The 14,914-nt window shown below is 37.7% G+C and overlaps 1 protein-coding gene across 2 annotated transcripts in view; it reads right to left on the bottom strand.

Moving 5' to 3' along the window:
- Positions 1-5,908: 5,908 nt before the first annotated feature.
- The window catches only part of LOC117417321 (prohibitin-2-like), a 16,386-nt gene continuing 7,380 nt past the window's right edge, over positions 5,909-14,914 (bottom strand). For both annotated transcript variants that reach the window (XM_034029379.3, XM_059034542.1), the window contains exons 5-10: positions 14,795-14,914; positions 13,210-13,339; positions 12,314-12,417; positions 10,241-10,318; positions 8,566-8,642; positions 5,909-6,684 (exon numbers count right to left, since the gene is read on the bottom strand). The exon at positions 14,795-14,914 is cut by the window's right edge and continues 65 nt beyond it. In XM_034029379.3, coding sequence (XP_033885270.3) covers positions 6,651-6,684; positions 8,566-8,642; positions 10,241-10,318; positions 12,314-12,417; positions 13,210-13,339; positions 14,795-14,914 — 543 coding nt within the window. In that variant the 3' untranslated portion in view covers positions 5,909-6,650. The remainder of the gene's footprint in view (positions 6,685-8,565; positions 8,643-10,240; positions 10,319-12,313; positions 12,418-13,209; positions 13,340-14,794) is intronic.

Below are 14,914 nucleotides of genomic sequence, written 5' to 3'. Positions count from 1 at the left end.
ACATTTGCGTAACATTACTAGATTAAGATCATCAAAAGTGTCTTTAAACCATTTGAACCCCATTTCACTGTTATGAAGTTAAGATATATTGTTTCCTGAACAGCAGCCAACAGTCATATTGGCTCATGTGCTCAATGGTGTTCGGATGTGAATGTGTTTCTAATCAGTGTAATGATAATTTGCTTCAAGCAGACCCTTGCATACCCACAGGTTACTCAGCCTCCAGAAGATCATTTACTCCAGAGTGCGAGCGGAAATCTGAAGTGCATGTGAGAACGATCTCAATAAAAAGATAGCCGACGCTCAAGTAGGGAGGCTTGTTGTGATTGATATCCTTCAAACGGATAATCAGTTGATTTCTGAAACCAACCAAGAACAAGGAGACAGTATGAAATGTTTAAAACAAGCAACCCAGGGGTCATATTCGCTCAGCATTTACCTCCAGTTTTTAATTGAGGAGACAATAGACAGCGTTACCAAATGAGAAATAAACAGCTTGAGGGACTTTTAATACTATTACATTGCTTTGCAAATATGCCCACTTGCTTCTTGTGGTGGTGAGTTAGATTCTTCTTTTTTTTTCCTATCGAATTTGAAACCGCCATTTTGAATGACAGGAGAACAAAAGATCAACCCCTTTTTCACCGCATTTCATCTGCCCAACCTAAGCAACAGATATTATTATTTATTTCTTAGCAGATGCCCTTATCCAGGGCGACTTACAATTGTTACAAGATATCACATTATTTTTACATACAATTACATTATTTTTTACATACAATTACCCATTTATACAGTTGGGTTTTTACTGGAGCAATCTAGGTAAAGTACCTTGCTCAAGGGTACAGCAGCAGTGTCCCCCACCTGGGATTGAACCCACGACCCTCCAGTCAAGAGTCCAGAGCCCTAACCACTACTCCACACTGCTGCCCATATTGTAACATCTGTAGTCCCAAAGACTGTAAGTATATGGCTTTTCAATTCACCAACCAGAGTAGGCCATTTGTTTTCAAATATCTTCCCCAAGCCTGCATGTATAGGGTACAATATTATTTTTTAATTGCCCTCAAATGAAAGATAGTGTAAAGTTCACAATTAGAGCACTGTGTGTTAAATATCTACAGCAGAATCCATTGTAACAGTATGCATCTGTACATTTTGTAAGAGTGCGGTAAGGTTAAACAGCAGAGGTACTGTATAGTTCTTCTCAAAGGTTGCATCAGGGCATGCTAAATAACAACCAGATGGATCTCATCTTTGTCAGTTCTGCTTGACTTCCTTCTCTTCTACACTTTAATGAACTGTGTAGTATGGTACAGGGAAGAGCTGCGGTCACTTGATTTTTAGCATGGTAAAAACAGAGGATGTGTGCCTTCATTTTTCTTTTGGTTTAACTTCAATTTGCTCCACATTTCCTCTGTTTGTTGCATGCATTTAGATTTTCCTGAAATGCTTTTTACTATCTAAAAGTATTTAAACAGAGCTCTAAAGCTAACAAAAACCCTTTCACACTTGCATGCTCTACCCAGGTCATGAGGGTCAGTTACGTGATTTCACTCTGCTTTTGATAAAGCAGGGTTGACCTGGGTGAAGCAAGTACACAATGCATGTAGCAATGCCCTGGAAGCAGCTTGTTACAGACGCGTCCATCCACGCTTCTCTGGGTTGAATCATCGGCCCAAATGTTGATTAGAGCAAATGTTTCTTCATCCCTGCTGCAATATGGCTCATGGCGTGTCTCAATCAACAAAAATATGGCTAAATAGAATAAACAGAAATGTTCCTTGAGGAAGTAAAACCTTCACGTAGACGTGGCTGTTTGTTATTTAATTGGCTTTTGAACGGCCGTCATGCAGTCTCGCTCGTAGGCGTGCCAGTTTAAAAGGGGCTCTAGATGTTAAGAAATGAAACAGATAACATTTTTTAAACTTAGCAAGAATCCTCCCAGAGCTGGTATGTGTTTTTCTCTTTCAGTTCAGTGCTTGTGAATTTAATGCTCATGAAAGGTGACCAGCCTTACCTGCACATCCACTGCCATTCAGTCCTAGGCTCTCAAGCAGACATTTGCACCTTGTTTAAAGGAGTGCCAATCTTAAAACCTTTTTCTTTGTTCTTATTAGCTTTATTAACACATATTACTGGTCCCCCTTTTATTGTGCTCAGAATATTTAGGTATTTCACTTTTTACGTTAATTCAGGATATGCAAATATTTAAACTACCATGCTACAGATGAAATGCTGTATCCTGGTTTACAGTAGATCACATGGTCTGATAGCAGCTAGAATATTTGAAATACAACACACGAATTAGCAGGAATGAATGTCAGACACTGGAGTTTCTTATACCATGGATGACCATTAAACAACCATGGTCAACAATGGTGCCATGGCTTACAGAATTGCCAGGGGGGCCAATTGTTCTGAATTGTGGGATTGTTTTGTCATGTCGATTAATGTCTACTGGAAGCTAGGCAGAGTCCTTTAAACACATGCCTAAGACATGAAAGGCTAGTAAATTAGGTTACTAGGTCATTAATCCCCCCTAGTTTTACTATTTTTAAACTATGTATTTTAAAACTACATCTTTATTTTTGAAATACATACTAGGCCTGCAATACTTTCATTGACTGTTTACTGCCCTGCTCTTTTTTTTTCTTAACATAACCATAGTTTTGGCAGGCAGCTGGTGGAATCAATGATAATATGTGCAGATAAGAGACTGCTGGAGATCCTGTTGTATATTTCTTAGCATAGTATAGTATATTCAATCAAACGGTTAACTGCATTTACTGCGACTAACATTCAGGAAGCAGGCCAGCCACAGACATGTCTGTTTAATGTCTGATCATGCATTAAAAACAAGCAGTGCGCTGTAGCTATTTTAACAGTGACAAATGTTATGTATTCTGTATTGTTGCAGGACTGGCTCAGGATGCCATCTTAAGATTCCCTGATCATCTGACTGTCCTTGGTGGGTGGGTCAGAGCTCTCTACAGTCTGCAGATTCAGTAGCTCTCTCTCTCTCTGTGTATGAGAACCAAGCATGCGTGCAGAACAGAGGCAGGCTCATGGAGGACTTCATGCTTGTATCTGCAAAGAGGATTGGAAGAAAAATGTAATAATGAGGAGTGCTTCAAACGGATTGCTCTGGCAAACAGCAAGCAACCCTTGTGACATTTGACTGGCGCGTGTGTCAGCTGCCCTCTCCAAGTCCCCCTTTTACCTCCTGCTCACCAGACAGGCAATGATGTAAACCAGAGCTCCCCTTTCTCTGAGCTCTTAAGGAGGCTCCAGGGTTTTCATACACACAAGGGTGCATGTGCCAGGCTTTAACTGTTGAAAAGCGATGGAAGCCTATGTACAAGTTGTCTTTTTCAATAAGAATGACTTCCAATGCCTAATAAAACAAAACAAAAAATAACAAAAGCAAATTTACGTGGCCAGCCTTTAACAGTTTATTTTATGCAAATGAACAACCTTCGTTCCATCTGGCAGTTTTCTCTTTTCCACTAAACAGAACATCTTGACTTTGTTGTTTCTACATGTTGGCTCAGAGCACAGAACATTAATAGCTGCTGAGCCAGTAGGTGGGCTGCTATGGCAACCAGAGCTCAGGTTTATGTCACCGACTGATTGCCATGGCAACCAGCCCAGATTGCCTGTCACAGCATGAGGTCAATGTTACTATGGAGACAGGCCAGCTGAGCAATAATCTGAGCCTTGTTTTGCTATTAGCAGGGGAGGGGAAGGCATATGTCACTGTGCTATAATTTAGAACTGCAGCAACGACCAGATAATGTGTTCAAATTCAAAAAGAATGAAACAGCTTACTTGCAGCACACTGTTAAAGGATTGTAATCTTCGACAATAACAGAAATGCAGATAAGTCAAATATTTATTTAATTACATTTTTTTGCAAGTTTATTTTTGTTGCAGTTTTTTTTTAATTGACAAAATATTGCACCTTAGTACTTGTCACTATTAAATAAAACAAATTCTCAATTCAATTAAAATAGCTTTATTGCATTTCCTAGTATATACATTTTGCCTGCTAAATTATTCGTTTGTCTGGATTACAAGCGGGCACCGAATGGAATCTGCTGGTAGGCATCAATTTAGTTGATCCTAAAAGACTAATTGCATTTGGTATTACCCACTGCTGAGACTCATCCATATTGTAATCATCCAGTATCATTGTTCCTTCTGTCATGAAACTGCTCAGCAATGCCACTGAAGAAGTCCTACTGGGTGGTTTGTTTGCAGAGTCTTTTGTTACAAAACCCAGACACACATCTAAACGGAGAACAGCCACTGCAGGCAGAAGTTTGTTACAACTTCTGTGTATACCAGGCAGCAGGCTCTCCTGAAACACTGCCTTTGTTGCAAGTTTTTAATCCTAGCCTTTGAATTTCAACACCAGATTAAAACCTGACAATACGAAGTGCCTTTATCTGAGATAACGAACACAGGAAGCACCAATTACCCAAGCAGGCCTTTTAAATGCAAAGTCTTTAACATGGATGACACTGATTAACGAACAGCTGCCCCCATGCCAGGCCAGACACGTGCCCCTCTGGGTGTTTTTATTGTATCCACCAAACTAAGCAGCTTCAGTCTGAGGCGACCTTCACCCCTCCTTCATCGCATCTAAAATGCAAGCTTCACAGCTTTTCTTACACTAGAGGTCCCTGGTAGATAAACACACATATTGTTGGGGATTGATAACCTAGTGTTTGCTGCCATCTAGAGGCAGGTAACAATAATGGTTCTGGGCTATTTGGATATTCTTATCTGGTCAAAGCACAATATCAATTTACAACTTTAACACTATTTGTATATGGAAACACCTATTTCATAGCTTTCACTACATGATTTATTTTTATATACAACGGGAAATTATTTCCTTCAGTAATATTTTATACAAATAAATGTATCACTAGCTACTCTATTCATGGGAAGATCTGGTATATATCCAAAAAATTTAACTTTTTTTTTTTTTTTTTTACACTTCAACAGGAGGTGTACTTGGTTTTCATAAAAAACTGGGGACTACTATTTCATTTAAGTTAAATATCCTTCTATAAGGGCCATGGAAATACTTGAAACATTTTATACAAGAGTAAAAACCTAATCATTGTTGTAACCATAGTTGCAGTCGGAACTGGTGAGCCAGAATAAGCAGGGGCAGAAAGAGGCCTTTTACTGTAAAAACAGAATTTAAATAATTCTATGTAATTTACAGCAATGTTGGACCTTGACATGAGGCTACTTTGAGGCAGCTGTTTCTGGCAACTGTAGTAGCAATTTGTTTTCTTTTTTACCAAGTGTATAGTATAATGTATACTGTATAGTGCTCTCTCAATAGAAAAAAAATACACTGCTAGCAGTAAATTAGTGAAGGGCCCTTATATAGCACAGTATGTAAAACTAGTTTATATTAGATAGGTAGATATTGTATAAATTGACATGTGGTACAAGCAGATAAACTTCACCTTCAATGGGGTAAAAATATATATTTTTTTAAATCAGCTTATATTGTATCAATCCCTACTGCAGATGACAAATACATTTCAGACGGCTCTACCATGCTATCTATGAGGCTTTGCTCCCTAATTTGTTATCAGTCTCAACTTGTGGGAGAAAATCTTATATAACACTGAGCGCCACTTTGTATTTAATTGTAGGAATAGCTTTCTTTTTAGTGCAATTGGGCATCTTCCAATTTAGCAAGTTATGGATTAATTATCTTATCTACAAAAAGAAACAAAATTGCAACCTACTACGAACAGGTTACGAAGGGCCACTGTATACAAGATTAGGAACGTGTCCTCATTTACACTATGTAAAAAGATTGTGGAATTTGTTGTGGAGAAATGTGACAGGGAAAAACAGAAAAAAGAGCTAGAAATATAATTCTATATGCTTTAATATATGTCAAGACTACATACAAAATGATACACAACATAAAATGTACAACAGGAGTTAGACACACTAAACCCAATTTGAATCAAATCCATTTTTATTTTTTGTCCTGGTGTTTCCAGGATCAATAGAATTAACACGGCACGTTGCTGTAGGGGAAAAAAAAAAAAAAAACTAATAATAAAGTCCATTAGTTGCATGTTGCTTTGAAAATGTGTCTGAGTGAATTTATACGCGCTGTACATACAACCCAGATTCTAATTCAAAACAAAATCAGGTTTTAAAATGCAATGTAAAGATGTAGTGACCCATACAGTTTTAAAATAGTCCATTATATGCCTGTGGGTTTTGTGTAAAATGTTAAAAGGTCAAATATAACCTACAAGTTTATAGAAGCACTTGCACGTATATTATTAAGTAATCAAGTTAGGGGAATTGAAACTAACTGAAAATCAGGCCTGCTTTTTTTAACAGAAGAGTACCCAGAATGCTGAACTATGGGAGTAACCAGTACAGGCATTTGAGTATTAAATTAATGTAAACTAACATGATTGGGGGTTTCACTTTTTTCTGTAGTTCATTCTACAAAAACAAACAGAACCAGGCTTATAACACAACAATAAATATGCAACATGACAATGAGACAGCACACACTCGTTTGTCATCAAGATTTACTGGGTTCTTCAAGGATGTCTCAGAACAACATGGAATGCAAGGTGCTTTTGAAGCTACTTCTTTCCCTGAATAGTATTCAGCGTTAAACTGAAATGAAAGTAAAAACAGTGATGAAATGGTCAGATTGTGCTCTTAATCTGAAGACACTTCCAAGCAACATTCTTTATAGTTTAGAGCAGTGGTTCTCAAACTTTTTGGACCTCGCCCCCCCTTCCTCTTGTCTGATATCTGATGCTCCGCCCCGCCACAAATATGTACTTATACTGGTAAAAAAAAAAAAAAAAAAAAAAAAAGTATGTCACTGCTGTTGTGTTTTTTACATTTTGCTAGTTCTCCGGTTGTGACCAACGCTTACTAAGGTGCACACCACGATAAGATGGCAGCAGAGTTCATCCAAAAACATGCAAGTTTAAAAAGCGACCAATCAGATAAGCAGTGCCATCTGCAAACTTTGACATGCCTGGAGACGGGTCAGCAGAAAGATTTGTTTTATGTTAATATACTACATCATGGGAAATTGTGCCAGGTATTAAATTCAGTGGATTTGCTACATTGGGGGTTTGACAGTTTTTGAATTTGCATTTTCACTTCCCAAATTCACAAAGAAAACTGTGCTGCATTTTTACATTTAGAATTTTAAATTCCCAAAACATTAAAATGTTTACTTAATGAAATACGTCTGCTATCTCTCAAGTTTTAAAACTTAGCTATGGTTCATAACACAGCACAGTGGAATGATCACAGTATCATGTAGTAATTTTAGGACAGTATTGCCATGTGTGAAAACCTTTAACAATAAATCCGGATCTAAAATGCTTTAATTTGCTTAGAAATAATTTTAAACTCATTAATAGACTAGTAAGCACTGGCAAAAATCAACTCAGTTTTAAATTGTACAGAACCCTCACGATGGGTGTCATCTGTAATAGTTGTATCTACAATGTATTGACAATACATGAATAACAATCAACCGTTTTGTTACACACTTTCTAACAAGTCTGGCACAAACAATTGTGGCTGTTACTTAAGTTCTACTACAGTAGCAGGCAGTGCACACTGCCTCTCAGTTTCTGATCACATCATCAATTCCAGATTTTTTAAATCCATTGATGGAAATGTCTGGTCTACCTTAAATGTTTTCAAACAAATTGGCTTCATCACTGCCACGCATATCCACTTTGACATCTGATACATTCTTTCCCTCATCCAGTGCTTTTTTAACTTGTTCTGCATACCAGTCTGCCAGAGGGCGGATTGCTACAAGCACTGTATGCAGCCCTCTGATTGGTGGAAGTATTATTGGTGGTCCAATCAAAACCGGCAATAAAGCCAAAATAAATTCTCGGCCAGTTATTACATGGTATAGGTGAATATGTACGCTGTAATAAAAAATAAAATCCTGAACCTTCTAATGCCCCCACCCAGGATACAGTCCATGCCGCTGAGTTTGAGAACCACTGGTTCACCTTTATTTTCTAGCAGATGAAGCCATAGCCAAAAGTGTATATAGAAAACACAATGAGAGCGTGCATGCATACATACATACATGACAAGAAATGTTACTTCAGTTAGATCAAAGTATGTAAAAGTCTGTTAACATTTCTATACCGACTGGATAACCCCACATATTAAAACAAACAAAAAAAAAAGTTATTTCATAGATTGTTAGAAATTAATTACAAGTTGTATTGATAAATAAGTCTAATATGCTATACAACATACACCACTTAAAATGCTATTATCACATTCACACCTTTCAGTTTTTATTTTGCTTACATTTATAACCCCAAATAGTTTCAAACCAATTATCTGGTAGCTTCCAGTGGAAATTAAAGTTTATATTGAGACAAAAATCTTCAGAAGCCACTTTAAAATTACAGATGGTTTCCCGGGAAACTTTCGTTAAGTGTAGTGATCGTGGTCATATCATAAAAATAAATAATTCATAATTAGGGTTTTTTAGTATACTTGTTAAAGGACTCGTCCTGGAGATTCAAGACCAGATTGTCTGCGTTCAGGTAAACTCTGTTCTGTGATGCAGCCACCTGTAATGCAAAGTTAACATTTCAAAACAAGAACAGAAACACAGAATTGAAAACCAGTTAAAGCAGTCTCTCAAAAAAAAACAAAAAACAAACACCATCCAACAAAAGCTGTTATTGTACCACAAACTTAAGAGTTCCTGTTTGGCAAGAAAAATGGCATTCTGTAAAGAGCACAAACAGAAAACAACATGTAACATTCATTCACTCACTTCCTAATCACGCATTTAAAATGGTAAATATGACAAAACATTTAAGCAACTTACTGTAATGCAACAGTAAATTATGGTTTACTTACACCCACCAAAAACATTCAAAGAGCACGCAAAATGTACCATATTTGTTATAGGAATGCAATAATTTATGAAAGAATTATATGCGTCAATTCCAGCAATACTTGCATCAATAACATAAAACAATTGAACGTTAGACTGATTGCGGATCTTCAGCAGATTTAATAGGAGGTTGATCTTATGCAGTATCATCATTCTAACACAAGGAAACGATCGTACGCATGGTCCAGTGTGTGCGTGAGTCTACAAACTTCTGTGTTGATAAATAATGTACGCATGGTTTAGAAGGGAATACCTGCGCACACACAAATGATAAATACAGGCCCTGAGCTGGAAGGACCGATTCCTGTTTAGAAATACATTTACGCATAATCCTTTCAGCTGTGACGTTAGAGAGAAAACTAAAATATGCCACCTCTCTGAAGGCTTTATCTAGCACACACCAAATAAAATGTTCAGTTATAGATGGGGGGGGCTATTAATTATTGGCACGTTGCCTGTGGCGGTGAAAACGTAGCAGTGTGGAACTAAAGCAATTAATAAGTCAATTAAACTTAATCAAATTTTTAAAACAGGCAATTCTCCAACTTTTCACCTACTCTGAAGCCCTTTTACTGACTAAAGCCCAGCATGAAATAAAACTCCTCACCATTGACCCTCTTTATTGCTCAGTACAGTGTCAACAGGTATGAAATACACCAGGTGAGGCGTATCTGCACCAGTATTTGCTATTTGTTTAGGTCGTCTACACTAACGTGTGTTAGAATGCATCAGCACAATACAAATCTAGGACTTGCTACAAGATATTTATTATGTAGCATTTTCAAGGAATGACCCCCAAGGGAGAGTACATTGTTAAATAAAATGTAGGGTGGTAGTAAGTTCTGTTGCTCCAATTAATAAGATGCAATCCTTTTCCTAGATATCTGCAACTACCTTTCAAGAACAATACCAGTGATTTCAATCTGTAATGAAAGTGGGTCAGTGCTTTTCATTCACAGCAGGCGATTGCTTATGTGCATTTTTAATAACATTTTTGGAAAGCATTTCATTAACCAGAGCAAAGTAGTTCACTATGATCTAGATTTTAGCACACACACACAGTCCCTGGGGATATTTCCCTTCATGGACTAAAATGTAATCAGTAAAAACTGGAAAGTATATTAAAAATTAACATTTTTTTTTATCCATCAATTTTACCAAAATAAATAAATAAAGGCATGTTTAAACTTTGTCCCAATGCACTATTATTATCAGAGATTATGCTACTGGTTCATCCCATGGAAGAAATGATTCATGCAAACTTACAGTCTTTGCAATAGCCTGAGCGGCTCGGATTCTTCTCAGCTTCAGATAGCCAGGATTCTTAGTGACAGCTTCTCCAAGCTAGGAATGGACAGGCAAGGGAAACAGGTTTAAGCACTCTGGTCAACAGGTGGATAATCCAAAACATTAAGATTTATAAAAAGAAACGGATCACATTTCTCATTCTATATAGACGATTTTATGTACTGTAGGTATTACAATACAATGTACTCAATATTAATAAAGTAATATATACATTTAGTAAAGGTAATTTGGTAGACGTCACATTATGGGATGTTCTTTTTCACAATAAGATGTGCACAATTGAGGCAGAAGATGGGTCAATGGTATCTTTCTGGACAACCAAGCCACAAAGCAAAGGTCTGTTTGATGCCTTAAAGTTTACAAACGAGATGAGGCCATTCAGTCTATCTTGCTCATTTGGTTGTTAGTAGCTTATTGATCCCAGAATCTAATCAAGCACCTTCTTGAAGGACCCCAGGGTGTCTGCTTCAACAACACTACAGGGGAGTTGGTTCCAGACCCTCACAATTCTCTGTGTAAAAGAAATGCCTATTTTCTGTTCTGAATGCCCCTTTATCTAATCTCCATTTGTGACCCCTGATCCTGGTTTCTTTTTTCAGGTCAAAAAAGTCCCTTGGGTCGACATTGTCAATACCTTTTAGAATTTTGAATGCTTGAATCAGATCGCCACAGTCTTCTTTGTTCAAGACTGAATAGATTCAATTCTTTTAGCCTGTCTGCATATGACAAGCCTTTTAAACCTGGAATAATTCTGGTCGCTCTTCTTTGCACTCTTTCTAGAGCAGTAGTATCTTTTTGTAGCGAGGTGACCAGAACTGAATACAATATTCTAGGTGAGGTCTTACTAATGCATTATAAAGTTAACATTACTTCCCTTGATTTAAATTCAACACTTTTCAACAAAATATCCAAGCACCTTGTTGGCCTTTTTATAGCTTACCCACATTGCCTAGATGAAGACATTTCTGAGTCAACATATACTCCTAGGTCTTTCATAGATTCCTTCTTCAATTTCAGAATGTCCCATATGATATTTATAATGCACATTTTTATTGCCTGCGTGCAGTACCTTACACTTCTCTATTAAATGTTATTTTCCATGTGTCTGCCCAGTTCTGAATGCTGTCTAAGGTCATTTTGAATGACCTTTGCTGCTCCTCCTATTTTTGTGTTGTCTGCAAATTTAACAAGTTTGCTTACTATACCAGAATCGAAGATTAATGTAGATTAGCAGTGGACCTAATACAGATCCCAGTGGTAGTCCACTGGTTACCTTGCTCCATTTTGAGGTTTCTGCTCTAATCAGTACCTTCTGTTTTCTACATGTTAACCACTCCCTAATCCATGTGCATGCATTTCCTTGAATCCCTACAGCGTTCAGTTTGACAATTAATCTTATGCTGTGAATCAGCTAATGATTCACAGAAAACTTGACAAAAGCAGCTTGTGTTTCATTCTTAATACCTTCAACATTGAAGAACTCAAAAGAGATCTATGAATAATAACGTCACTCAAAAAGGCAGACTGCTTGTCAAGGAAAGATAACTCCACTCTACACAGTACTGGTCTAGGGCATGCCCCTATATCATTTTTGCAGGACTTATTTCTAGAACACTGAAACAATGTAACTAGTTAGTTATTAGTAATGTTTGCAATGTCAGTTAGTGCAGAGAAGTTAATTACGGTAAAGGACTTTGCTAAAAGACCTTTTAAAGAAATGACTACACATATATATATATATATATAAAAAAAGTTTACAAAACGTGTGTGCAATGTCCCTTCCTCATGCGAACCAACAGTTCAGACAGTGAACTGCAGGCTGTCTGGAAAGGCTTAGTCTAGCACAAAGATCAATGTGTTCTATCATAGGAAGGAGCAAAACACTGAGCCAAATCTACGGTGCAAACAAAACTGACAATCAGTGCTTTCCACTGGAACGCTGAAACAGGTCATTTCATGCAGTCTAGATACAGATATACTGGGGTGTTTGGAACAGTGACATTTCTACCTTGTTTGGAAACAAGTTTTTACCATTTTAGCGGCTTCAGCCTCTCCTTCAGCCTGGATGATTTTCTGTCTCTGATCCTGCTTAGCCTTCTCCACATAGAACTGAGCCCTCTGGGCCTCCTGCTGGGCTGAAAAGCAGAACATTCTATTTTATAAAACAGGTATGAAACAGAACAAGAACATGTAAAGAATCTCTATGGTACTTTCAGCTCTGACAAATGGCACCTTCAGAAGTAGCCACCCCCAAACACTATGCAATTCTCTCCAATACCTGGGAGGGCTGTGCATGCCTGTTGGGCTGACAGTGACAGCTAAAGCATCAACAATGTCTATAGTCTGCTAAAGTAGAGTATACCAAATTATCAAAGAATGTAGAACACACACCAGGGAATTGCATATATTCATATCAATGTGGACAAGATGTCAGGCACTGCATATTTAAGTCAAACTAAAGAAGCACTGCATTTACTACCACTGAGGTGAATAACAAATCTATGAGTTTCACTTTGACTTTTCCAGATCACGATTTACAGGAATTGGCAACTAGTAAACCAGACCAGGGGTTTAATGATACTCATTTTATCGCAATGTCCCTTACTCTGCGAACCCACAGCCCAGACTATGTGTGGACTGCAGGCTGTCTTTGAAGGGTTGCTATAGCACACTGTGAAATGCATGATGCCACAGAGAAGACAACACATCTTTAAGATATTTCTAGTGTGCAAGAATTGTAAACGGTATGATAAATACGCCACTTAAGAGCACCTTCATATTTAAAAAATAAATAAAATAAAAAAGGTTTTAGCTAATAATTAACTCCCTCTAGTGGCCGATGCCTGTTGATGCGTGCAACATTACATCAACTACAACTACCCTGGATCAAGCACACAGCACCTTTCCTGTGATGTGCTGCCACTTACCGACTTGCTTAGACTCCACAGCTGCAGTGTACTCCCTGCTAAAGCTCAGCTCTGTGATGGCCACATCGTCAAGGATTATGTTGAAGTCCTTGGCCCTCTCAAACAACTCACGGCGAATCAGCAAGGACACCTATCAGTAGCAATAACAACTATTTATTGTAGCTCTCTAACTGTGCCATTGTTGCATAGTTTAAGAGTAAGGGTGCACGTTTGAAAATGAAAAAAAAAAAAAAAAAAGAAGGATTTCACCTTTTACCATTAACCCCCTGAAAGTAGATTTTGGTTCACTGGACATGGAATTAAAGTGTTTCTATAAAATGTTATCACAAATCAATTTACTACATTTCTATAGCACCCTAATGTAATTGCAATACAGTGTGTATAGTATAACTGTATGTATCTCACACTGCTGTGCAAAAGTCTTAAGACATGTTACTCAAAGCCTCCACTAGTGTATTCTACTATAACAACCTTGACTTCCATAAAGAAGGATAAACATTTAGTGAAATAGCTCGCATCACTCGATTTTCAAGGTGTAGTATCCGAAGTATAATCAACAAGTACAGAGAAACATCATCTGTAATTGACAAACCCAGGACTGGAAGACCCAAAAAGCTGTCTAACTAGGAAGAGCAATACTTGAAGATAATATCCTTAAGGAATAGAAAGACAACAGAACTGGCAGAAGGCACAGGTGTCGTTGTCTATCTCATCAACAGCATGATCACTCTTGAAATCAGGACTTAAAAGGATGTGTTGCAGTAATACCACCTCTTAAAGGGGAACAAGACTAAAAGGCTAAAATATGCACAAGAACACAGAAATTGGACTATGGAACAATGGTCAAAGGTGCTTTGAACTGTTGATTTGATGGACGACACCTGTGCCTTCTGCCAGTTCTGTTGTCAATTCAACATTTGTCTTTCTATTCCTTAAGGATATTATCTTCAAGTATTGCTCTTCCTTGTTAGACAGCTTTTTGGGTCTTCCAGTCCTGGGTTTGGCAATTACAGATGATGTTTCTCTGTACTTGTTGATTATGCTTCAGATACCACACCTTAAATCGAGTGATGCAAGCTATTTCATTAAATGTTTTTCCTTCTTTATGCAAGTCAAGGTTGTTATAATAGTAGAAAACACTAGTGGAGGCTTTGAGTAAATTGTTGACGCTCAATGCATCAGGGTAGAAAAATGCAACGTCCAAGACTTTTGCACAGCGGTGTATGTATGTTTGTATGCATGTATATAATTTGTTCAATCCAACGCCTTTGACAATTTTTTCATGTTTGGGCTTTTGGCTACACATCAGAATCAGAGGCAATCTGAGGTAATCTCGTGCGAGTGAAGCTTCCTTTTGGAGCCAAACTCTTAATGGCTTATAATCGGTGTAACATAAGACTATAAACGTTTCCCTGTCTGTCAATGACATTAGGAAGATTGTGGGATTAGTGCAACCCTCAAGTGTTTTTTTTTAAACAGTTAAATACATTCATTCAATATCTGTTTGGGCGTAGCAGGCAGTTTAAAAAAAAAAAAAAAAAAAAACACAGGGATGATTAAGGTAAAAATGAGGATGAAACAATACCTGCGCTCTCTGTGTGATGAGCTGGGATGCATTAAACTTGGCTACCACACTCTTCAGAACTTCATTGACAATGGAGGGCAGGACTCGCTCATCGTAGTCCTTGCCCAAGCGCTGGTAGAG

Source organism: Acipenser ruthenus, chromosome 12, assembly GCF_902713425.1.
Source record: "Acipenser ruthenus chromosome 12, fAciRut3.2 maternal haplotype, whole genome shotgun sequence".
Taxonomy (NCBI): domain Eukaryota; kingdom Metazoa; phylum Chordata; class Actinopteri; order Acipenseriformes; family Acipenseridae; genus Acipenser; species Acipenser ruthenus.
The sequence above is the reverse complement of the archived record's forward strand: the minus strand, read 5'-3'. Positions and strand labels throughout refer to the sequence as shown.